The 24,942-nt window shown below is 49.8% G+C and overlaps 1 protein-coding gene across 1 annotated transcript; it reads right to left on the reverse strand.

The window, feature by feature from the left end:
- Nucleotides 1–4,457: 4,457 nt before the first annotated feature.
- Nucleotides 4,458–20,882, reverse strand: PXMP4 (peroxisomal membrane protein 4). Its single transcript, XM_010360583.2, has 4 exons — nucleotides 20,652–20,882; nucleotides 13,127–13,189; nucleotides 8,687–8,885; nucleotides 4,458–5,524 (listed from the first exon to the last, which is right to left on the reverse strand). The coding sequence occupies exons 1-4, from the start codon at nucleotides 20,762–20,764 to the stop codon at nucleotides 5,261–5,263; spliced, it is 639 nt and encodes a 212-aa protein (XP_010358885.1). The 5' UTR covers nucleotides 20,765–20,882; the 3' UTR covers nucleotides 4,458–5,260.
- Between the last annotated feature and the right edge of the window lie 4,060 nt (nucleotides 20,883–24,942).

Genomic DNA, 24,942 nt, shown 5'->3' on the forward strand with positions numbered 1-24,942 from the left:
ATATATATATATAGTCTTACACGTCAAAAGAATTAACAGGATTGTAGCAGATGTTTAGTAAGTAGAGGTTAAACCATTCTATTTCAGGAACTAGAGTTTAGGAAGCATAGTGCTTACTGTGCGACAAGAGCCCTCTGGCCATCCCTGTTTTACAGGTCTTAGAGAATGGAGCGCAGCTAGGAAGGAGCCAAATGGGACTCCTCTCAGATCTGCTGGAAGCCAAAGCCCTGTTCCCCAGCGCAGACCACACCGCCTTCCTCCCTGGAGTGTGCAGTTGGAGGCACCAGATGCTCTAGCAGCATCCAGAGAGATGCCATCTGTGAGGGAAACCTATTCTTAGAGAGCAGAGACAGTCGGTGGCGGAGCTGGCCAACCCCCAGCAGCAGTGGGGGGACTTCAGGAGGGCAGGTGGCCAAGGTTTCACCTTCAGCTGGGGGCAGAACGGGCCAAAAGCAGGGTGTGCTCAGTCCTCAGGGGCACCCTTCCTCTACATTTGGATGCTCTATTAGAAATAACAGCATTTATTGAGGACTCACTTTAACTGTGTCATAGTCTTTAACCCTCCAGACCACTCGATGAGGTGCGTGCTACAACGCCTACTTTATCAATGAGGAAACAGAGGCACAGAATGGCTCAGTCACTTGCCCAAGGAAACTGGAGCCAGGGCTTGGGCCTAGGCACTCTGGCTCCAAAGCCGATGTCCCTGACCACCATGCTATACAGCCTCTCAACCTACTGTACAGAGGCCAATTTTAGTTTGGGTTCCCCCAGTAGCAGACTCTAAGATAAGGATTTGAGTGCAAGTGGTTCATATGGGAAGTGGTCCCAGGAAGCACTGGTAGGGGTATGAGGAAGGGAGACGGGGAGGGTGTTTGAGGCTCAGCCCTGCTTGGCTGGGAGTCAGTGTGGAGCACATGCTTCTGAGTTATCCCACCCGAGGGCTGAGGGCTGCGGGCTGTGGGCTGTGGGAGTGGGGGTACTTATCAGTCATTGGTTGAGGGTTGCTCCAGGGATGTGTTCATTCCCCAGTCCTCCAGGCCTGCCAAAGGCTGGCAAAGGAGGCACCAGTGACAAGCTAGAGTCCTCAGGCAAAAAGACAGAGGAGTAACCACTGGCAAAGCTGGCTGGTATGCACGAGAGTGGTCAGTTAGAGGGGCTATAGGCAGGGCACCCCCACCATCTGCTATAAAACCTGCTTGGTGATGGCCCAAGCCCTCTGCCCTCCCCAACCCCTAGAGCAGCAGTCCCCAACCGTTCTGACACCAGAGACCAGTTTTGGGGAAGACAATTTTTCCATGGACCGGTGGGGAGGGGACACGGTTTCAAGATGATTCAAGTGCATTGCATTTACTGTGGACTTTATTTCTATTATTATTACCTTGTAATATATAATGAAATAATTATACAATTCACCATAATGTAGAATCAGTGGGAGCCCTGAGTTTGTTTTCCAGCAACTAGATGGTCCCAGACAGTGGTGACGGGAGACAGTGACAGATCATCAGGCATTAGATTCTCATAAGGAGCGCACAACCTAGATCCCTCGCATGTGCAGTTCACAATAGGGTTTGTGCTCCTATGAGCATCTAATGCCACCACTGATCTGACAGAAGGCAGAATTCAGGTGGTAATGTGAGCAGTGGGGAGTGGCTGTAAATAGATGAAGCTTCGCTGGCTCGCCCACCTTTCAACTCCTGCTGTGCGGCCTGGTTCAGAAGAGGCCATGGACCAGTACCAGGGTTGCAGACCCCTTGCTCTAGAGCTCATTCAACCTCTACAGCAAGTTAAAGGAGCTTCAAAATCACCTACTCCAAGTTTGCAATAAATGTTGTGGCTGAAAACACAGCTTACAGAATCAGACTGATCCCACCTCAATTACCTTAGGGCTCTGTGACTCATTTGTCAGATGGGATAACAATGGATGGCTCCATATCATTCCCCACCCCCTTGTTACTCAGACCAGCATCACTGGCAGCCTGGGAGAAATACAGACTCTCAGGCCCCACCCCAGCTCACTGAATCAGAAGCTGCATTTTAATGAGGTCTCCAGTGATTCCCGTGTACATTTCTACTAGTAACTTCTGAAATATAGAAGGAGACTGATGGAGTAAGTATATTAATAAAATTATATCTACCCAGACCAGTGGTCTCAAATTGGTAGCCCACGGACCAAATTTTCCTGGAGACTTGTTTGATTTGTCCAGGATTGTGTGGTTTTTTGTTTTTTGTTTTTTTTTAATCAAGACAGAGTCTTACTCTGTCACCCAGGCTGAAGAGCAATGGCATAATCTCGGCTCACAGCAGCCTCCCAGGTCCAAGAGATTCTCCCACCTCAGCCTCCCGAGTAGCTGGGATTACAGGTGCCAGCCACCATGTCCAGCTAATTTTTGTATTTTTAGTAGAGATGGGGTTTCACCACATTGGCCAGGCTGGTCTCCAACTCCTGACCTCAGGTGGTCCTCCGGCCTCAGCCTCCCAAAGTGCTGGGATTACAGGTGTGAGCCACTGTGCCTGGTCCAGGATCGTGGTTTTGAAAAAATCAGACTTGGCCAGGCACGATGGCTCAAGCCTGTAATCCCAGCACTTTGGGAGGCCGAGGCAGGTGGATCATGAGATCAGGAGATCAAGACCATCCTGGCTAACACGGTAAAACCCCGTCTCTACTAAAAATACAAAAAATTAGCCGGGCGTGGTGGCAGGCACCTGTAGTCCCAGCTACTCAGGAGGCTGAGGCAGGAGAACGGTGTAGGTAAACATGGGAGGCAGAGCTTGGAGTAAGCCGAGATCACGCCACTGAACTCCAGCCTGGGTGACAGAACGAGACTCAGTCTCAAAAAAAAAAGAGAAAGAGAAAATCAGACTGGCACACAAGTCTCCAGTTCCCCCATGTTCCCATCACTCCCCATTGCATAGCACTATGTCATTGTAGGCCCCTGTGGGCATCTGAATTTGTACCCCTTTCTGGCCCATATCCTATAATGAGCTTGCATAGCATGGCTTAGGTTTCTAAATTTGAAACAAGGCACTGAAAAAAACATGGGCTTTGAAATCAGATTCTGAGTTCAAATCTTGATTTGGCTGTTACACTAGTTGTATTACCTTGGGCAAGTTACTCCCCTTTCTGATTCTCAGTTTTTTTTCCTTTTTCCTTTCCTTTCCTTTCTTTTCTTTTCTGACACAGTCTCGCTCTGTGCCCCAAGCTGGAGTGCAGTGGCGTGATCTCGGCTCACTGCAGCCTCTGCCTCCCAGGTTCAAGCAATTCTCCTGCCTCAGCCTCCCAAGTAGCTGGGATTACAGGGACGTGCCACCATGCCTGACTAATTTTTGTATTTTTAGTAGAGATGGGGTTTCACCATGTTGGCCAGGCTGGTCAAGAACTCCTGACCTCAGGTGATCTGCCTGCTTCAGCCTCCCAAAGTGCTGGGATTACAGGCATGAGTCACCACACCCGGCCTGACCCTCAGTTTCTACATCTGTAAAATGGGGACCGAAACATATATTTACAAGGCCACTGTATGGTTTAAAAATATGTGCAGGCGGCCGGGCGCGGTGGCTCAAGCCTGTAATCCCAGCACTTTGGGAGGCCGAGATGGGCGGATCATGAGGTCAGGAGATCGAGACCATCCTGGCTAACGCGGTGAAACCTCGTCTCTACTAAAAAATACAAAAACACTAGCCGGGCGAGGTGGCGGGCGCCTGTAGTCCCAGCTACTCGGGAGGCTGAGGCAGGAGAATGGTGTGAACCCAAGAGGCGGAGCTTGCAGTGAGCTGAGATCTGGCCACTGCACTCCAGCCTGGGAGACAGAGCGAGACTCTGTCTCAAAAAAAAAAAAGAAAAAATATGTGCAGGCTAGGGGCAGTGGCTCATGCCTGTAATCATAGCACTTTGGGAGGCTGAGGGAGGAAAATTGCTTGAGGCTAGGAGGTCGAGACCAGCCCTGGTGACAGAGTGAGACCCTGTCACTACTTAATATAATAATAATAATAATAATGGAAAACACCCAAGTGGGAGTATGAATGCACTAAATGAAAGTAATTAGAAGTAGTGGAGCAGTGGTAGTTGCACAAGTCCAGTGAAGACCAGGGCATTATGATTATCCTCATTTTATGATAAATTGAGGCTCTGAGAGGTCCAGAACCTTCCCCAAGGTTACATAGTGGGGGAGTGGGGACTCAAACCCATGTCCTCTACCTCTAGATCTGCACTGTCCACTAGAATCTTCTGTGAGGATACAAGTGTTCTATATCTGTGTTGCCCGTCATAGCAGCCACTAGCCACATGTGGCTACTAGGCCCTGAAAATGTGGGTGGCAAAACATACACCCAACTTTGAATACTTAATACAAAAAAGAGTATAAAATATCTAATTATGTTAATTATATGTTTAAATAGCTTCTAGAAATTCGTGTTAAAGTATATAGTTAAGATTAGTCTCACTTTTTTTTTTTTTTTTTTGGTGAGACATGGTCTCACTGTCGCCCAGGCTGGAGTGCAGTGGTGTGATCTTTGCTCACTGTAGCCTTGACCTCACAGGCTCAAGTGATCCTCCCACCTCAGCTGGAACCACAGGTGATGGAACCCGGCTAATTTTTTTGTATTTTTTGTATTTTTTGTAAAAACTGGGTTTCACCATGTTGCCCACACTGGTCTCAAGCTCCTGAGTTCAAGTGATCCACCCGCCTCGGCCTCCCAAAGTTCTGGGATTACAGGAGTGAGCCACAGTGGCCAGCCTTCTACTTTTTTGTAATGTGGCTACTAGAAACATTTTAATTATATATATGGCTCATGTGTTTCTATTGGACAGTGGGACTCTAGAACTTCTCCAATAGAACAACATCTGAGATAAGGAACTTAAGTGTTTTTTAAAAAGTATTTACAACCCACTGCCCACCAGCAAGGAGCCCTCTGTGATATAAGAACAGTTGAAGAATGAACATTCCCACCAGAAAGAGACCTCAGGGCCCTCCTCTGAGCTCCATGACCCCTGAGGCCTAGAGGGTGGTGTGGCTGGCCCCAGTCTCACAAAAGTCAGCTGCACAGCTGGAACCAAGCCCTAGATTCCTCAGCCTGATTCGGCCACTCGTGCCACCATACAAAGGTACCCACTAGGATTTGAAAATCAGTGTTTTTACTTTGGCAAATGGAACCTGGGATGACACCAGTTGGAGTCTGAGCTCCATGATCTTGAGAAGGCAGGATCCTTTGGGAGGGTCTGCATGGAGCCACATCTTGAGCCACAGCCAGACACCTCAGGGCTGCATTAATTGGAGGGGCGGCTCTTGTTATAGATGAGGAAGTCTGAGATGCCATGCCATACATTGCTGTCCTCATAGAGGTAGGTCATGGAGGACTGCAGCGAGGGCTGCAGGGTGGATCGGTGATACTCAAAGAGCCACAGCACCAGCCCCCACACCACTGCGGTGAGCAGCGGGAACGGGTCCCACCTGGGTTCAGGGATGTAGCCCTTCTCTACAGCCAGGCGGCCCAGGGCAAACAGGACACGTGACAACAGGTACATGTTGATCTGCAAAGAGGGAATGATGGGAATTACTGGTGATCAGTAGTGATGTCCCTCTTTTGTTTTTGATATTAATGTTTCATTTCTCTTTTTTTCTTAGTGAGCCTGGCTAAGGGTTTATTTTATCTCTTCAAAGAATCAACTTTTGGTTTAGTTCCTTTTCTCTATTGATTTCGTGTTTCCAATTTCATTGATTTCTGCACTAAATTTTTTATTTTTTTTTCTGAGATGGAATCTGGCCCTATCGCCCAGGCTGGAGTGGGCTTACTGGATCTCGGCTCACTGCAACCTCTGCCTCCTAGGTTCAAGCGATTCTACTGCCTCAGCCTCCAGAGTAGCTGGGATTACAGGTGTTGTCCACTACGCCCAGCTAATTTTTGTATTTTTAGTAGAGATAGGGTTTCACCGTGTTGGCCAGGATGGTCCTGAACTCCTGACCTCAGATAATCCGCCCACCTCAGCCTTCCAAAGTGCTGGGATTACAGGTGTAAGCCACAGCGCCAGCCCGTTTTCTGCACTAATTTTTATTGCTTCTTTTCTTCAGCTTACTTTGGATGTAGTTAAAAAATAATAATAATAATAAAATAAAACTTTAGAGATGGGGTCTTGCTCTGTTGCCCCAGCTGTCTCAAACTCCTGCCCTCAAGCAGTCCTCCCGCCTCAGCATGCCAAAGTGTTGGGATTATATGTGATAGCCAATAAAAATTACGGCTAAAAAATGGTTAAACTTTTTTTTTTTTTTTTTTTTTTTTTGAGACAGAGTCTTGCTCTGTCACCCTAGCTGGAGAGCAGTGGCACCATCTTGGCGCACTGCAACCTCTGCCTCCCTGGTTCAAGCGATTCTCCTGCCTCAGATTCCCAAGCAGCTGAGACTATAGGTGTGTGCCACCATGCCTAATTTTTTTGCATTTTTAATGGAGATGGGATTACCGGCACGAGCCACCATGCCTGTCCTAAAAAATATTTTTACAATTTAAAAATATTTAAGAAATTTGAGGGAGGTAAGTAGAGAGAGGCTGCCAACTTTTCAGGTTGCCAAAGAACGTTAAAAAACAACTAGCATTCCGCCACGTGCGGTGGCTCACGCTACACTTTGGGAGACCAAGGGGGCACCACGTGAGGTCAGGAGTTTGAGACAAGTCTGACCAATATGGTGAAACCCCATCTCTACTAAAAATACAAAAATTAGCTGGTATGGTGGCAGGCGCTTGTAGTCCCCCCAGCTACTTGGGAGGCTAAGATAGGACAAACGCTTGAACCTGGGAAGTGGAGGTTGCTGGAATGAGCCTAGATCGTGCCACTGCACTCCAGCCTGGGCAACAGAGCAAGACTCTGTCTCAATAAAAACAAAACAGAACAAAACCCAACAACTAGCATTTAGTCTCTTATTCATCATCATCTCATAGCAAAACGGAATTTTAACCCAGAAAAAGGACAAGTCACAGAATAAGAGAGAGTTTTTAAGAGTGTATTAAGTTTTCTTTTATGAAAACCTTACTTCAGGGTCATTTTTTTCCCCTCATTTCACTACAGAGCGGTTTTCAAAAGCAATCTCTGCCCCAGAGAGCAGCACATGCATTGATTTTTGGGAACCATGAAATTACAGATGGAAAAACTGAGAGGGAAGTGACCTTCCAAGGTCACAGAGGGACTGGTGAGTCACAGACCTCAGACATGTAAAAGAGTCAAGAGCTTATCATCTTCATCACCTCCACCCCAACCTCTATACAGAACCAGGGCCCCCTCCCCTAGCCCTACCTCTATACAGAACCACGCCCGCTCCCCACACCCTCACTTCTACACTGAACCACGCCCCCCCCCCCACTCCCATCTCTACACCGAACCAGGCCCCTTTGCCTACCCTTACCTCTATATGAAACCACGCCCCTTCCCCACCCCCACCTCTATACTGAACCACGCCTTCTCCCACCACCTCTACACTGAACCACGCCCCTCCCCCCACCCCCACCTCTATACTGAACCACGTCCCCTTCCCCTACCCCTACCTCTACACGGAACCAGGCCCCTTCCCCAACTCCCACCTCCACACTGAACCACACTCCTTTCTCCGCTCCTAACTACACTGAACCACGCCCTATACCCCACTCCTACCTCTACACAGAACCACGCCCCTTCCCCCACTCATAACTCTACACTGAACCACACCCCTTCCCCCACTCCCACCTCTATCCAGAACCATGCCCTTTCCCCCACTCCCACCCTAATCCACAACCACGCCCTTACCCCCCACCTCTATATAGAACCACACCTCTTCCCTCACTCCTACCTCAACACTGAACCACGCCCCTTCCCCCAAGCCTACCTCTATACAGAACCACGCCCATCCCCCCACCCCTACCTCTACACTGAACCACGCCCCTTCCCCTACCTCTACCTGTATACAGAACCACGCCCTTCTCCCACGCCTACCTCTACACTGTACCACGCCCTTTCCCCACTCATAACTCTACACTGAACCACACCTCTTCCTCCACTCCAACCTCTACACTGAACCGCGCCCTTCCCCCCACTCATAACGCTACACTGAACCACATCCCTTCCCCCACTCCCAACCTCTATGCAGAACCACGCCCTTTCCCCACTCTTACCTCTATACAGAACCACATCCCTTCCCCCACTCCTACCTCTACACTGAACCACGCCCTTCCCCCACTCCCACCTCTACACTGAACCACACCCCTTCCCCCACTCCCACCTCTACACTGAACCACACCCCTTCCCCCACTCCCACCTCTACACTGAACCACACCCCTTCCCCCACTCCTACCTCTACACTGAACCACGCCCTTCCCCCACTCCCACCTCTACACTGAACCACACCCCTTCCCCCACTCCCACCTCTACACTGAACCACACCCCTTCCCCCACTCCCACCTCTACACTGAATCACGCCAGTTCCCCCACTCCTACCTCTATACTGAATCATGCCCTCTTCCCCCACCCCCACCTCTACACTGAACCACGCCCTCTTCTGTCACCCCCACCTCTGTACTGAACCACTCCCCCTTCCATCACCCCTACCTTTGTACTGAATCACGCCCCCTTCTGTCACTCCACCTCTGTACTGAACCACTCCCCATTCTGTCACCCCCACCTCTGTGCTGAACCAGGCCCCCCTCACCACCCCTACCTCGGGAGGATCTTTACCTGGCTGTTGATGTTATTGTTTTCTCCAAACACCAGGATACCCCCGAGGAAGGCCGCCAGGAATGCGTGCGCTGGGTAGGTCTTGCCTTGTATGCGGGACTGCAGGGCACGGAGACCCTTGTAGGTGAACACAAACCATGCCAGGTTCCAGGAGTGCATATACGTGGCCTGCAGGATGGCCCACAGCTTCTCCTGGAGGCTGCACAAACACAGGCGCCCCAGCCATGAGTGCAGGCTCAGCAGCCCCACTGAGCACTGGGCATGCCTAACAACCTGCCGGAGAGCTCAGAGTAATGCTCAGTCACCGGCCTCTACCCTTCATGCTCTCTCCCTTGATTCAGGCCTTGACTCAGTGCCACTTCCCCAAGGAGACCTTCCCTGATCACCCTACAGAACAGAATACCCATCACATCCTGTCCTGACCCTAATTTTCTTGTCCTTCCTAGCTATGGTCACCAACGGACATTTATTATCTTCCCCCACCCCAGTAGCAGCTACAGGAGGGTGGTGTCTGGATCTGGCTTGTTCATCTGCAGGGCCTGGCACATAGTAGGTGCTTAATACATGTTTTTTGTGAGTAAAAATGTGAAGAAGTGAAGGAGTGAGTGTCTGCCATGTGCTGGATCTGGGGATACAATTCTGAGAAGAAACAGATCTGGTCGCCGCCCTCAGGGGCTTATGATCTACTGGGAGAGGAAAATGTGAAATAAATAATCACAAAAAGAACTTTGACCTTGACAAGAGATGGTGCTGGGATCTTCCTGATGAGGAGAAGTCAAGGAGGTCAAGAGGGGAGGGGAGCTGCATCCCAGGCAGAGGGCTCAGCACGTGCCAGGCCCACAGGAGGGGCAGAGAGTATCAGGAAAGGAGCAGAGAGAAGCCACAGTGGCCATGGGCAGAGAACCAGAGAGTTTGTGGGGTGGGTGCAGGGCAGAGGCAGTGGGGCCATGCTGAGTTTGGTCTTTATCCTGAGAAGTGAACATTTAAATAGAGGAGGCTATTCTTTTTATCTCTTAAAAATCACTAGAGGTCAGGTGCAGTGCAGTGGCTCACGCCTATAACCCCAACACTTTGGGAGGCTGTGCTGAGTAGGCGCCACTGCATTCCAGCCTGGGTGACAGAGAGAGACTCTACCTTAAAATAAATAAATAAATAAATAAATAATTACTAGGAGGCCAGACACAGTAGCTCACACCTGTCATCCCAGCACTTTGAGAGGCCAACACAGGCAGATTCCTTGAGCCCAGGAGTTCCAGACCAGCCTGGGCAACATAATGAGACCTCGTCTCTATAAAAAAAAAATAAAGAAAAAATTAGCCTGGTGTGGTGGCACATGCCTGTAGTTCCCGCTACTCGGGAGGCTGAGGAAGGAGGTTTGCTTGAGTCTGCAGTGAACCATGATTGCGCAACAGCACTCCAGTCTGGGTGACAGATTCCTTGTCTCTAAAAATTGAAAAAAAAATAAAAATCACTAGGGGGCAGGAAGGACAACACAGAGAAAGAACAGAGTCTACTCCTCCCAATTCAGGAATGGCAAACTCAGGTGCTCTTAAAGCTGGACGAGGACCCTGAATGAGTGAGAGGGTCCACAGGGAAATCTTCCAGGTGGCTGGGGATAGCCGGGAGCAGCTGGCTGTCATCCCATGCAAACACAGGCCCCAGTGTTGCCAGTCCTAAGGCAGGAAAGCTCGATTTCCATGTGGAATCTACCAGTTTTTAAATGTTGGCACTAACCCTGCCTTCAAAATGTGTCTAGAGACTGACCACTCTTCTCACCTGCACCAGCACCACTGAGGTCCAAGCCCGACATTGGCTCACTTGCATCACTGCCACAGCCTCCTGGAGGGAACCTGCTTCTGCCCTTGGGTGGCCCTGCTCCCCTCCCCCCACACCAATCTGTTCTTAACCTGGCAGCAATTTTTTTTTTTCTCTGAGATGGAGTCTAGCTCTGTTGCCCAGGCTGGAGTCCAGTGGCATGATCTGGGCTTACTGCAACCTCTCCTCCTGGGTTTGAGCGATTCTCTTGCCTCAGCCTCCCGAGTAGCTGGGACTACAGGTGTGCACCATCACATACGACTAATCTTTGTTTGTTTGTTTATTTATTTTGAGACGGAGTCTCACTCTGTGGCCCAAGCTGGAGTGCAGTATCGTGATCTCGGCTCACTGCAACCTCCGCCTCTCAGGTTCAAGCAATTCTCCTGTGTTGGCCTTCTGAGTAGCTGGGACCACAGGCGTGTGCTGCCATGCCCAGCTAATTTTTGTATTTTTAGTAGAGACAGGGTTTCACCATGTTGGCCAGGGTGGGCTTGATCTCCTGACCTCACGATTTGCCTGCCTCAGCTTTCCAAACTGTTGGGATTATGGGCGTGAGCCACTGTGCCCAACCTAATCTTTGTATTTTTTGGTAGAGACAAGGTTTTGCCATGTTGGCCAGGCTGGTCTGGAACTCCTGACCTCAAGTGTACCACCCACCTCGGCCTCCCAAAGTGTTGGGATTACAGGCATGAGCCACTGTGCCTAGCCTGGCAGCAAATTCTTAACCCTCACGCTGTTAACACGTAAGTCAAATAATGGTGCAGCCCTGCTCAAAATCTTACAACAGTTTCCCATTGCACTTAAAGGAAAAGCCAAATTCCTCTCTATGACCCAAAGCTGGAGAGGACTGACCCAGGTCAAGCTGTGACCCGCCTCTCTGTCCTCTCTCCCCTTCCGTCCCTCTGCTCTAGCCTCTTCACACTTATCAGGCAGGATCCTACCTCAAGGCCTTTGCACTGGCTATGCCCGTGGCCTGGAACACTCTTTCCCCTCATATCCACCTGGACAACTCTGTCTCCTTCAAGTCTTTACTCCAATGTCACTTTCTCATAGAGGCCTTCCCTATTTAATTCTGCAACCTGTCCCCTCAGCACTTCTGATGCCCTTTCCCTTTTTCCCTGCTGTAATTTCACTTTTCCATAACCATATCACCTTCTAACATACCACAAACTCTCCTTACTAGGTTTATTTTCTGCCACCCCCTGCTAGAATGTCAGCAGGAGTCACTGCCTGTTTTGTTCACTGCTGTATCCCCAGTACCTAGAACAGTGTCTGGCACATAGCAGATGCTCAATAAACACCTGTTGAATACACATGAGTTCAGTTTTTTTTTTTTTTTTTTTGAGACGGAGTCTTGCTCTGCCTCCCAGGCTGGAGTGCAGTGGCCGGCTCTCAGCTCACTGCAAGCTCCGCCTCCCGGGTTTACGCCATTCTCCTGTCTCAGCCTCCGGAGTAGCTGGGACTACAGGCGCCCGCCTCGTCGCCCGGCTAGTTTTTTGTATTTTTTAGTAGAGACGGGGTTTCACCGTATTAGCCAGGATGGTCTCGATCTCCTGACCTCGTGATCCGCCCGTCTCGGCCTCCCAAAGTGCTGGGATTACAGGCTTGAGCCACCGCGCCCGGCCGAGTTCAGTTTTTTTAAAAATGACTTGGAGGACAACAAAAACAAAACAAACAAATAAATAAGATAAAAATACAAAATGAGCACATCTTGCAAGTTGGAGTTGGCCTGGAGGCTAGCAGTGCATGATTCCTGTACATTCCACGTGAGCCTGTATGCATTAAACACTGGACTGCAACCCGTTTTCTGAGAAGTGCCTTGAGGGAAGAGCTACGGGAAATGAGAGGAAGGTGAAGAGGCTTGAGCAAGAGACGAGAGATCAGGGAGCTTTGAGGAGGAAGTGATCCTCAGAGAAGTGGTCTGGATTGCCAGGAGGGAAGTAAAGGTGGAGTGCAAGCCAAAGGCTCTTCTGGCGTGACAGCTGCATGAGCAGACGTGTGCAGGTGGAGCTACACATGGCACGTGCATGGAATGGCAGTGAGTTCTGTGTGCCAAAGGCACCCCAGGGTGGACACAACTGGGGGTCTGCTGAGGCCAGACTGCAGAAGGCACTGAAGGCCAGGCCTGGAAGCTGGGCTTCCTTGGAGGGCACAGGGAGTTTTCAAGCAGGGATAATGGGATCACAGTTGGACTTTAGGGCCAGGCACGGTGACTCACACCTGTAATCCCAGCACTGTGGGAGGCCCAGGCAGCTGATCACCTGAAGTCGTGAGTTCAAGACCAGCTTGGCCAATATGGTGAAACCCCATCTCTACTAAAAATGCAAAAATTAGCTGGGCCTGGTGGCGGGTCCCTGTAGTCCCAGTTACTCAGGAGACTGAAGCAGGAGAATCGCTTGATTCCCAGAGGCGGAGGTTGCAGTGAACCAAGATCACCACTGTACTCCAGCCTGGGCAACAGAGAGAGACTCCATCTCAACAACAACAAAAAAAAACAAAAGAAAAAAAGAGTTGAACTGTAGGAGGCGTGATGGGGGGGGCAGGGTAGACCCAGCTAAGAAGCTATTACGACTGTCCTGGCACTGAGGGCTGACTACCTTCTCTCCCAGTTTGAGGGATGTGTACCTGCCATTCCGGAAGAGAAAGGTCATGACCAGTGCATGAGGGGCCCGGATTTTGGCTCCATAGCTGTAGAAACAGAAGAAAACAGTTACTATAACGTCACTGTGTTGCACTTTCTTTTTGGGCTCTCCTTTTGACCCTTTGTTCTCTCTCCCCATCCCAAATTCTGACACCACTTTGGGAGGGGAAATCATGCTGGATGCAAATTCTGGCTCTGATACTTCCTGGTAGTATGGTCTCAGGCGTGTCCTTTAACTCCTCTGAGCCTCAGTTTCCGCACCATAAAAAGGGATGTTATTTTTAATTATTCAGCAACAGAGCCTCATCCTGTCTCCCAGGCTGGTGTGCAGTGGTACGATCATAGCTCACTGTAGCCCTGAACTCCTGGGCTCCAGCGATCCTCCAGCCTCAGCTCCCTGAGTAGCTGAGACTACAGGTGTGTGCCATCATGATCAGCATCAAAAGGGATGTTTTTTGTTTGTTTTTTGAGATGGAGTCTCGCTCCGTCGCCCAGGCTGGAGTACAGTGGTGCAATCTTGGCTCACTGTAGCCTCCGCCTCCTGGGTTCAAGCAATTCTCTTGCCTCAGCCTCCCGAGTAGCTGGGATTACAGGTGCCAGCCACCATGCTAGGCTAATTTTTGTATTTTTAGTAGAGATGGGGTTTCACCATGTTGCCCAGGCTGGTCTGGAACTCCTGACCTCAGGTGATCCGCCAACCTTAAAAAGGGATGTTAAAACTCAGAGGGCTCATTGTAATTTCTTTTTTCTTTTCTGAGACAGAGTCTCTCTCTGTAGCCCAGGCTGGAGTGCACTGGTATGATCTTGGCTTACTGTAACCTCCACCTCCCTGGTTCAGACAATTATCTTGCCTCAGCCTCCTGAGTAGCTGGGATTACAGGCACACGCCACCATGCCCGGCTAATTTTTGTATTTTTAGTAGAGACAAGGTTTCTCCACATTGCTCAGGCTAGTCTCGAACTCCTGACTTCAGGTGATCCGCCCGCCTTGGCCTCCCAAAGTGCTGGGATTACAGGCGTGAGCCACCGTGCCCAGCTCTATAATTTTGATGGAAGGAGATGGTACATGTAAAAGGTCCACCATCCTTGCTCAACTGGCTTTGTGGAATTGTTCCCTCTGCTCCATCCTGACATTCTCACTGGAGCCAGTCTCATCTTTTTTTTTTTTTCTGGAGATGGAGTTTTGCTCTTGTTGCTCAGCCTGGAGTGCAATGGCGTGATCTCAGCTCACTGCAACCTCCGCCTCCCAGGTTCAAGCAATTCTCCTGCCTCAGTCTCCCACGTAGCTGGAATTACAGGCATGTGCCACCATGCCCGGCTAATTTTGCATTTTTAGTAGAGATGGGGTTTCTCCCTGTTGGTCAGGCTGGTCTCGAACTCCCGACGTCGGGTGATCCGCCCGCCTCAGCCTCCCAAAGTGCTGGGATTACAAGCGTGAGCCACCCTGCCCGTCCTAGCCAGTCTCATCTTTTAAAAACATCAATCTCATCACATCACTCCCAGCTTAAAATCCTCTAACATCTTTCCACTACTCACAGAACAAATTCGAAGCTCCTCCCTGCAGCCTTGAAAGTGCTACAGCCTTGGCCCCTGCTCACTGCTCCCACCCTCACCCCAGAGCCCTCCTCTGCTGCTCCAGCCACACTGTCCTTCCTGGACTGCGTCTGACACATCAAGTCCTTCTCTGCTCCTGGCTTTGTCCTGGCGGTTCCCACTACCTGGCGTGCTCCTCCCCAGTCACCTTCCCTCAGCCTTCCAGTCTCAGCTGGGCCCTCTGTAAAGGCCTCCTGAAACTCCAGCCTAGGTTTGCGCAATTTTTCATTGCCACAGATGCCAAAACTTCTCTCCAGCACTTCATCTTCCCAGTTTAATGACTCGGCTATTAAGTATTTATTCTATTTTTTTTTTTTTTTTTTGAGACGGAGTCTTGCTCTGTCGCCCAGGCTGGAGTGCAGTGGCTGGATCTCAGCTCACTGCAAGCTCCGCCTCCCGGGTTTACGCCATTCTCCTGCCTCAGCCACCGGAGTAGCTGGGACTACAGGCGCCCGCCACTTCGCCCGGCTAGTTTTTTGTATTTTTTAGTAGAGACGGGGTTTCACCATGTTAGCCAGGATGGTCTCGATCTCCTGACCTCGTGATCTGCCCGTCTCGGCCTCCCAAAGTGCTGGGATTACAGGCTTGAGCCACCGCGCCCGGCCGTATTTATTCTATTATAATGATCTCTTTCCTGTGCTAGACTGTGGGCTCTGCGAAGACAGGGAATGTGTCTGGCTTGTCATCTGCATAGTCCCTAGCACCCCACATGGTACCTGACAAATAATATGTGCTTGATAAATAACTGTTGACTGACCGATGCCAGGACAGCCTTTACCCATGACAATGTCATTTCTAGAGGGTTCTATTTTCAGCTTGGCTCATCTTAAAGTTAACAAATTCCCTAAAGCAGCTGTTAGGTAACACTGTACCTCTTTCTAACTATTATACAAAGGAGGACCTCAACTATGTAAAAATGCATTTATAAAAGGGCTGACACTTTGTAAGGCCAAAGTGGGCAGATCATTTGAGGTCAGGAGTTTGAGACTAGCCTGGACAACATGGTGAAACCTGTCTCTACTAAAAATACTACAAATATTAGCTGGCTATGGTGGCAGGCAACTATATTCCCAGCTACTCGGGAGGCTGAGGCAGGAGAATCTCTTGAACTCGGGAGGCGGAGGCTGCAGCGAGTCGAGATTGTGCCACTGCACTCCAGCCTGGGCAGCAGACTAAGACTCTGTCTCAAAAACAAAAATAAAATTTAAAAAACTGGAAGGAAATATGCCACTGTTATTAGCAATGACCACTGCACTGGAGGAATATAAAATTTATTTTTGCTTGCTTTTTAAACTTTTCTATACTTCCAAAATTATCTGTGATTAAGCATTGCTTTTAAAATTATTAAATATTTTAAATGTTACATAATTGCCTCTTTTCAAGATTCAAACCTCTTCCCCCACCCCTCCTTTCTCCTCCTCATTTAGGGATCTAGGAATGATGTGACCATGTTTACTTTCATTGTTTTAACTATACTCAAATGAATAGTAGAAAGACAGTGGTATTTGATGTCAAAGCCCTGCCATGTTTTGCTGTGTGAACTTGGATAAATCAGTTAACCTCTCTGAACCTCCCTTTTCCCATCAACAAAAGGTGTTCTCCATTTTACAGAATGGCTTTTGGCATTTACGCACATGTAGAAGTTCCTAGCTCAGTCAATATTAGTATCTCTTCTTTTTTTATTCTTTATTGGACACTTTCACCCCTACCCCTATCCCTGACTAAGTTCTCCAGGTACTGACCCCGGTCTTACCAGGCTACAATGTCTAAAAATCCTGGACAGCCCCCTTGAGACAATGGTCATGAGCCACATACTATTGTCTCCCCAAATATACATGAATGTTCACTGCAGGCTTGTTTGAAAAAACAAAAGACTAGAATCAAATCTGTGTCCAAGATTGGGTGCAGTGGCTCATGCCTGTAATCCTAGCACTCTGGGAGGCCAAGGAAGGAGGACTGCTTAAGGCTAGGAGTTCAACACCAGCCTGGGCAACATGGTGAGACTCCATCTCTACAAAAAATAAAAAATTTGGCCAGGTGCAGTGACTCACGTCTGTAATCCCAGCACTTTAGGAGGCTAAGGTGGGTAGATCGCTTAAGCCGGGAGCTTGAGACCAGCCTGGGCAACGTAGTGATACTCCATCTTTATAAAAAGTATGAAAAATTAGCTGGTGTTGTGCACCTATAGTCTTAGCTACTTGGGAGGCTGAGGTGTGAGGATTCCTGGAGCCCAAGAGTTCAAGGCTACAGTGAGCTATGATCACACCACTGCACTCCAGCCTGGGTGACAGAGCAAGATCCCATCTTTAAATTAAAAAAAAAAAAAAAAAAAAGGCCCCAGCGTGGTCGCTCACGCCTGTAATCCCAGCACTTTGGGAGGTCAGGGCGGGTGGATCACTTGAGGTCAGGAGTTCAAGACCAGTCTCGCCAACATACCGAAACCCCATCTCTACTAAAAATACAAAAATTAGCTGGACGTGGTGGTGCACACCTGTAATCCCAGCTACTCAGGAGGCTGAGGCAGGAGAATCGCTTGAACCCGGGAGGTGCAGGTTGCAGTGAGCCGAGATAGGGCCATTGCACTCCAGTCTGAGCAACGGAGCAAGACTCCATCTCTTGGCCAGGCGCGGTGGCTCACGCCTGTAATCCCAGCACTTTGGGAGGCCGAGGTGGGCGGATCACAAGGGCAGGAGATCGAGACCATGGTGAAACCCCGTCTCTACTAAAAATACAAAAAATTAGCCGGGCGCAGTGGTGGGTGCCTGTAGTCCCAGCTACTCAGGAGGCTGAGGCAGGAGAATGGCGTGAACCTGGGAGGCGGAGCTTGCAGTGAGCCGAGATCACGCCACTGCACTCCAGCCTGGGCGACAGAGCAAGACTCCGTCTCAAAAAAAAAAAAAAAAAAGACTCCATCTCAAAAAAAAAAAAAAAAAAAAAAAAGAATGAGGCAACTTTATGCACACTGATATGGACATACAACTTATATATTTTTTTTTTGAAACGTAGTCTTGCTGTGTTGCCCAGGCTGGAGTGCAGTGGCCTGATCTCGGCTCACTGCAAGCTCCGCCTCCCGGGTTCACGCCATTCTCCCGCCTCAGCCTCCGAGTAGCTGGGACTACAGGCGCCCGCCACAAGGCCCGGCTAGTTTTTTGTATTTTTAGTAGAGACGGGGTTTCACCATGTTAGCCAGGATGGTCTTGATCTCCTGACCTCGTGATCCACCCACCTCGGCCTCCCAAAGTGCTGGGATTACAGGCTTGAGCCACCGCGCCCAGCCTGGACATACAACTTTTAGAGCAAGGTGTACAGATGTGTGTGCAGCACTGCAGTAATTGTGTAAAATGAGGAAATTATAAATCTAAAATTATTTCAACATAAAACTTTTTAAAAAGATATGTGGGGGTGCCGGGTGCGGTGGCTCACACCTGTAATCCCAGCATTTTGGAAGGCCCAGGCAGGTGGTCACAAAATAAGGAATTCGAGACCAGCCTGGCCAGCATGGTGAAACCCGTCTCTACTAAAAATACAAAAATATTAGCCAAGCATGATAGTGCGCACCTGTAGTCCCGCTACTTGGGAGGCTGAAGCAGGAGAATTGCTTGAATCCGGGAAGCAGAGGTTGCAGTGAGCTGAGCGAGATCACACCACTGCACTCCAGCCTGGGTGACAGAGCGAGATCCTGTCTAAAAAAAAAAAAAAAAAACAAAAAGGGCCGGGCGTGGTGGCTCACGCCTGTAATCCCAGCACTCTGGGAGGCCGAGGCGGGCAGATGACGAGGTCAGGAGATCGAGACCATCCTGGCTGATACAGTGAAACCCTGTTTCTACTAAAAAATACAAAAAGTTAGCCAGGCGTGGTGGCGGGCACCTGTAGTCCCAGCTACTCAGGAGCCTGAGGCAGGAGAATGGCTTGAACCCGAGAGATGGAGCTTGCAGTGAGCCGAGATCATGCCACTATACTCCAGCCTGGCAACAGAGCAAGACTCTGTCTCAAAAAAGAAACAACTTGGCAAAAGGGTCACTGATGATTAAGGAATAGCTGATATAATCTGGCCAGAACCAGTGGGAACCAGTTCTACCTGACTCTTGAGTGTCCATGGGAACCAAGAGCCTGGCACTGGGGCCAGGCATCCTTGGGTTTGAATCCTGGCTCCAACCCTGACCAAGTGCTGTGGCCAAGAGCAATGGGTCTACCTCTGAGCTACAGCCTTTTCATCTGGAAAATGGGGACAATGGCAATTCTGATCTTGCACACTTATTCATTCATTCAATAAATTTTTGAGAAACTACTAAATACTAGGTGCTAGTAATACACCAAGGAACGAAATAGATAAAGTTATGGCCTCGTGAAACTTACTTTCTTTCTCTTTTTTTTTTTTTTTTGAGACGGAGTTTCACTCTGTCTCCCAGGCTAGAGTAGAGTGGCCCAATCTCAGCTCACCTTAACCTGCACTTCCTGGGTTCAAACAGTTCTCCTGCCCCTCGGCCTCCCATGTAGCTGGGACTACAGGCACATTGCTACCACACCCAGCTATTTTTTGGTAGAGACGGGGTTTCGCCATGTTGGCCAGGCTGGTCTCGAACTCCTGACCTCAGACAATCCGCCTGCCTCAGCCTCCCAAAGTGCTAGGATTACAGGTGTGAGCCACCGTGGCCAGCCTGTGCTAAGCATTTCACACATATTGACTCAATCCTGATAGTATAAGTACTAGTACCATGCCCATTTTACAGAAATTGAGGCTTAGAGAGGCTAAATGACTTCCTCCAGATCACAGAGCAGGTGGGACCAGGGTTCAAGCCAAGGCATCCACATTCTCCCCACCATCCCACGTTGCCACTAGGATGCCAATTTCGGGGGACACAAACCACTTTCTCTGGTTTGTTCTCAGCTTTGTCCCAGGTTCTGGCACTATAGGACCTCAATAAACGGTGGCGGCCGGGTGCAGTGGCTCACGCCTATAATCCCAGCACTTTGGGAGGCCGAGGTGGGCGGGAGATCGAGACCATCCCAGCTAACACGGTGAAACACCGTCTCTACTAAAAAATATAAAAAATTAGCCAGGCGTGGGGACAGGCGCCTGTAGTCCCAGCTACTCCAGAGGCTGAGGCAGGAGAATGGTGTGAACCCAGGAGGCAGAGCTTGCAGTGAGCCGAGATTGTGCCACTGCACTCCAGCCTGGGCGACAGAGCGAAACTCTGTCTCAAAAAAATAAATAAAATAAAAAAATAAAAAAATAAAATAAAAAACAAAAAAATAAAAAATAAAAATAAAAATAAATGGTGGCTGTTACGCACTAGGTTTAAAGGAGGCTGAGCTCCCCTCTAGGCACCAGCCAGGGCAATGACCCCAAGACCTCCTCTCGCAGGTAAAATGCCAGGATAGTTGCAGCTTCTTTTACATTCATTGTCAGTCCCAGGAGCCCCCTTAGCCAAATGGGACTTGGCGCTGGAGTCCTACAGGTGAGGAGTGAGAAGCAGGATCCAAGTCCATGGGCAGCTTCGTGGGGACAGTATAAACAGGAGGCATCTGCCTGCCAGCTAGAGGCCAGAACCTAGTTCCCCATTGTGCAGATAGGGCCGTTGAGGCCAGTCAGGCTCAAAGGCACACCGCGAGGCGAGGTGAACTGAACCCAAATGAGGGGATACAGGAGCTGGCATGGGAGGAGATCAAAGCAAGAGGGCCAGGCTGCAAAGGTTGGAAGACCCAGAAAATGTGCAGTGGGAAGCCCAGTTCATGGCTGGGAAGGCGCGCAACCCAAAATCCAGCTCCCATTGCACAGATAGTGACCTCCGAGACTTAGAGACAAAAGAGGACTGCTCCAGGGCACACAGCACTGCGGCGTCGGACTTTGAACTCGCGCCTCCGACCCCAGCCAGTATATCCCTCAGCCCCAGCCCGGCCCGATGGCCCCACTCACACAGCCCCGTTCCGGAAGCCCTTAAGCACGGCCAACGCAGCGTGGTAGCGGCGCTTGCGCAGCAGTGCGTTGACGGCTACAAGCAGAGCCCGCAGCTGCGGCGGGGCTGCCATAGTGCGGGCGGCGCACCGGGTCGGGGTGCGGAACTGGAAGCGCACTGACAACCCGAGGGTCCAGCTGCAGCGCCCACAGCCCGTCGATAGCGCCGCCAAGTCGTGGCGTCTATAAGCTGTTTCTGCCGTCACTCATGCATGGAAGGCCAATCAGAGAGCGTACTTGTGTCATGGGGCAATAGCACTCATCGAGATAGTTGTCTGACTGGAAGAGAAAGGAAAGCCTGTAACCAATCACAGTGGGATCCGCCCAAGGACACACACACACACACACACACACACACACACGCACACGCACACGCACACGATTTGTCTGGACGAGAAAGGAGAGCCTGTAACCATTCACAGTGGGATCCGCCCAAGAACACACACACACACACACACACACACACACACACACACACACACGATTTGTCCAATCAGAAGGCATTTTCCCTTGGGCTATGTTCGGTTCACTAGTGGGTTTGGAAGGAGGCATGTACTTGGAAGGAGGGCTCCAGAAGCAGGAGTAGCCCTGCTTAGAGCTGGAATGGGCGACAGGTGATGATACAGGGAGGAGCAGGTCCCCATCTGACTGGGGTATCCTTTACCATAGCGATCTTCTCAGAGTGTCAGTCCCATGGCCCCTCAATGGCTTCCATGTACGTATGTATGTTTTGAGATACAGCCTTGCTCAGGCTGGAGTGCAGTGGCGCCATCTGGGCTCACTGCATCCTCCCCCCCGCCCAGGGTTCAAGCAATTCTCCTGCCTCAGCCTCATGAGTAGGTGGGACTACAGGCACCCGCCACCATGCTAGGCTAATTTTTTGTGTTTTTAGTAGATTACAGGCGCCCGCCACCATGTCCAGCTAATTTTTGTATTTTTAGTAGAGACAGGGTTACACCATGTTGGCCAGGCTAGTCTCGAACTCCTGACCTCAGGTGATCCACCTGCCTCGGCCTTCCAAAGTGTTGGGATTACAGGCGTGAGCCCAGCCGGCTTCCACTTATTCTTAGAATCCAAACTCCTCCCCAAGGCCCGGGAGAGAAGACGTCCTGTGATCTGGTCCCTGCCTCTCCCTCTGACCCCACGTTCCAGCACTTGCCACCTCACTGCTCTCCAGCCAAATGCCCTCCCTTCTGTTCCTTGGGCCAAGAACCCTTCTACCTCAGAGCCTTTGCACCGGCTGTTTCCCTGCCTGGTATTCGCCATCCTGGGCTCTTCCCATGACGGGCTTCTTCTCATCCTTCAGGTTTCAGCTCAAATGCCACCTCATCAGAGAGACTTTCTGAGACATCCAATTTGAAGTAGCATTGTCCACTCTGACTCATTACCCTGGCTCTTTTTTTTTTTTTGAGACTCAGTCTATCGCTCAGGTTGGAGTGCTGTAGTGTGATCTCAGCTCACTGCAACTCCTGCCTCCCAGGTTCAAGAGATTCTTCTGCTTCAGCCTCCCGAGGAGCTGGGACTACAGGCGCACGTCACCACGCCAGGCTGATTTTTGTATTTTTGGTAAAGATGGGGTTTCACCATATTGGCCAGGCTAGTCTCAAACTCCCGACCTTGTGATCCGCCCGCCTCAGCCTCCCAAAGTGCTGGAATTACAGACATGAGCCACCGTGCTCGGCAACCCTGGTTCTTATGTGTTTTTTTTCTTTCACAAAACTTTTGACACTTTGGACTTACTTGTTTACTACGTGTTCATCGTCCATTGCCCTTACCAAACTGTAAATTCTATGAAGGAAGACTGTCTCATTTTCTGCTGTAACCCCAGCACTGGGCACATGGTGGGTACTCAACACTTGCTTGTTGAAGCAACACATAGTTTTGGGTTGTCATCTCCCAGAGCATTGATGGGTGACATGAACATATGATGTCACTCACTGTGTGGAGTTGTCACTGAACAACAGCTACACATTGAGTGGTGGCTGTGACTTGTGAGGGTGTCCCCTGGGACTTGGGCCATATGGTATTTACCAGTGATATTACTGCCTTGGTGTCAGGGGAAAATTTCAGAGGTCAATAAAGGAGGGAGTTGTGCTGGGCCTATTTTGTCACTGAAACTGGGTTTTCCGGGATTTTTCTTTTGTAATGGTAGGCTACTTTATTCAGTTAATCCTTCCTCTGAAGATAATGACTATGTTAGACAATATATTAAAATATCCTCTTAAAAACACTGAAGTTCCGTGACTGGGCGCAGTGGCTCACGCCTGTAATCCCAGCACTTTGGGAGGCCAAGGCGGGTGGATCACTTGAGGCCTGGACTTCGAGACCACCCTGGCCCACATGGTGAAACCCCGTCTCTACTAAAAATACAAAAATTAGCTGGGTATGGTGGCGCGCGTCTGTAGTCTCAGCTACATAGGAGGCTGAGGCAGGAGAATCGCTTGAACCCAGGAGACGGAGGTTGCAGTGAGCCGAGATCACACCACTGTACTTCAGCCTGGGCGACAGAGCAAGACTCCATCTCAAAAAAAAAAAAAAAAAATGTGCTTACAAAATTTAAAATTTAAAAAATCAATATTGGGAGCAAAAAACTATGTATTTAATAGCAGATTTGAAAAGGAACCTAACAGAACTTCTAGAAATCTACTTCTACTGGTCCCATGAAGAGTCAGTCACTAAGTCCTGACACATGGCCCGGCATCAGAAGGTGTTTGGAAACTATCTGGTTTTGCAAGTTCTTCCTGGGTGCTCTCGTTTGCTAAGCCCTTTCTCACATAGATAAATAAGCTTCTGCCCTCAAGGGACCCCGCACAGTGCTAAGGGTAAAGAGTTGCAATAATGGGGACACTTATTGTCTGTTGACTATTTTAATTTTACGTAACTCTGAATTCCTCAGGCCAGGGCCTGTTTGTTCACCTTTGCCCAGTGAGCACTTAGAGAGAGTAGAGTACTGAGTACTGTCTGTGTGCCAGGGATTGTTTCCTGAGTGCTTGCTTGCCTGCCTGCCTGCCTGCCTGCCTGCCTTCCTTCCTTCCTTCCTTCTTTTCTTTCTTTCTTTCCTTCCTTCTTTCTTTCCTTCCTTCTTTCTTTCCTTCCTTTTCTTTCTTTCCTTCCTTCCTTCCTTCCTTCCTTCCTTCCTTCCTTCCTTCCTTCCTTCCTTCCTTCCTTCCTTCCTTCCTTCCTTCCTTCCTTCCTTCCTTTCTCTCTTTCTCTCTCCCTCTCTCTCTCTCTGTCTCTCTCTCTCTCTCTCTCTCTTACTTTCTTTCCTTCACAGAGTCTTGCTCTGTCGTCCAGGCTGAAGTGCACTGTGGCGTGATCTTGGCTCACTACAACCTCCACCTCCCATGTTCAAGCGATTCTCCTGCCTCAGCCTCCTGAGTAGCTGGGATTACAGGCACCCACCACCATGCCCAGCTAATTTTTGCATTTTTAGTAGAAATGAGGTTTCACCATGTTGGTCAGGCTGGTCTTGAACTCCTGACCTCAAGTGATCCCTCACACCTGGACCTCCTAAAGTGCTGGGATTACAGGCGTGAGCCACGGCACCTGGCCCTAACCTTTTTTTTTTGAGACAGAGTCTTGCTTTGTCACCCAGGCTGGAGTGCAGTGGCCAGATCTCAGCTCACTGCAAGCTCCACCTCCCGGGTTTACGCCATTCTCCTGCCTCAGCCTCCCGAGTAGCTGGGACTACAGACACCCGCCACCTCGCCCAGCTAGTTTTTTGTATTTTTTAGTAGAGATGGGGTTTCACTGTGTTAGCCAGGATGGTCTCAATCTCCTGACCTCGTGATCCGCCCGTCTCGGCCTCCCAAAGTGCTGGGATTACAGGCTTGAGCCACCGCGCCCGGCCTGAGACGGAATCTTGCTCCGTCACCCAGGCTGGAGTGCAGTGGCGCATCTGCCTCCCGGGTTCAAGTAATTCTCCTGCCTCAACCTCTCGAGTAACTGGGATTACAGGTGCACGCCACCATGCCCGGCTAATTTTTGTACTTTTAGTCGAAATGGGATTTCACCATGTTGGCCAGACTGGTCTCGAACTCCTGACCTCAGCTAATCCGCCTGCCTCAGCCTCCCAAAGTGCTGGGATTACAGATGTGAGCCATTGCACCTGGCCCCTTAATTAGCTCTTTAAAGACTCAGGTTACAGTTACATTCTGAGATACTAGGGGCTAGGATGTCAACATATGAATTTTACAGGAAAGACACAATTCAATCCATAACAGTCACAGCAGCTTTGCTGCTTACTATCAAC

This window comes from Rhinopithecus roxellana, chromosome 13 (genome assembly GCF_007565055.1).
Source record: "Rhinopithecus roxellana isolate Shanxi Qingling chromosome 13, ASM756505v1, whole genome shotgun sequence".
Lineage (NCBI taxonomy): Eukaryota > Metazoa > Chordata > Mammalia > Primates > Cercopithecidae > Rhinopithecus > Rhinopithecus roxellana.

Coding starts and splice junctions, on each gene's coding strand:
- PXMP4 (XM_010360583.2), bottom strand. CDS start 20,764: ATGGCAGCCCCGCCGCAGCTGCGGGCTCTGCTTGTAGCCGTCAACGCA. Junction 13,190..20,651: donor GGCTTCCGGAACGGGGCTGT/GTGAGTGGGGCC, acceptor CTGTTTCTACAG/CTATGGAGCCAAAATCCGGG. Junction 8,886..13,126: donor TTTCTCTTCCGGAATGGCAG/GTACACATCCCT, acceptor GTGTTTGTGCAG/CCTCCAGGAGAAGCTGTGGG.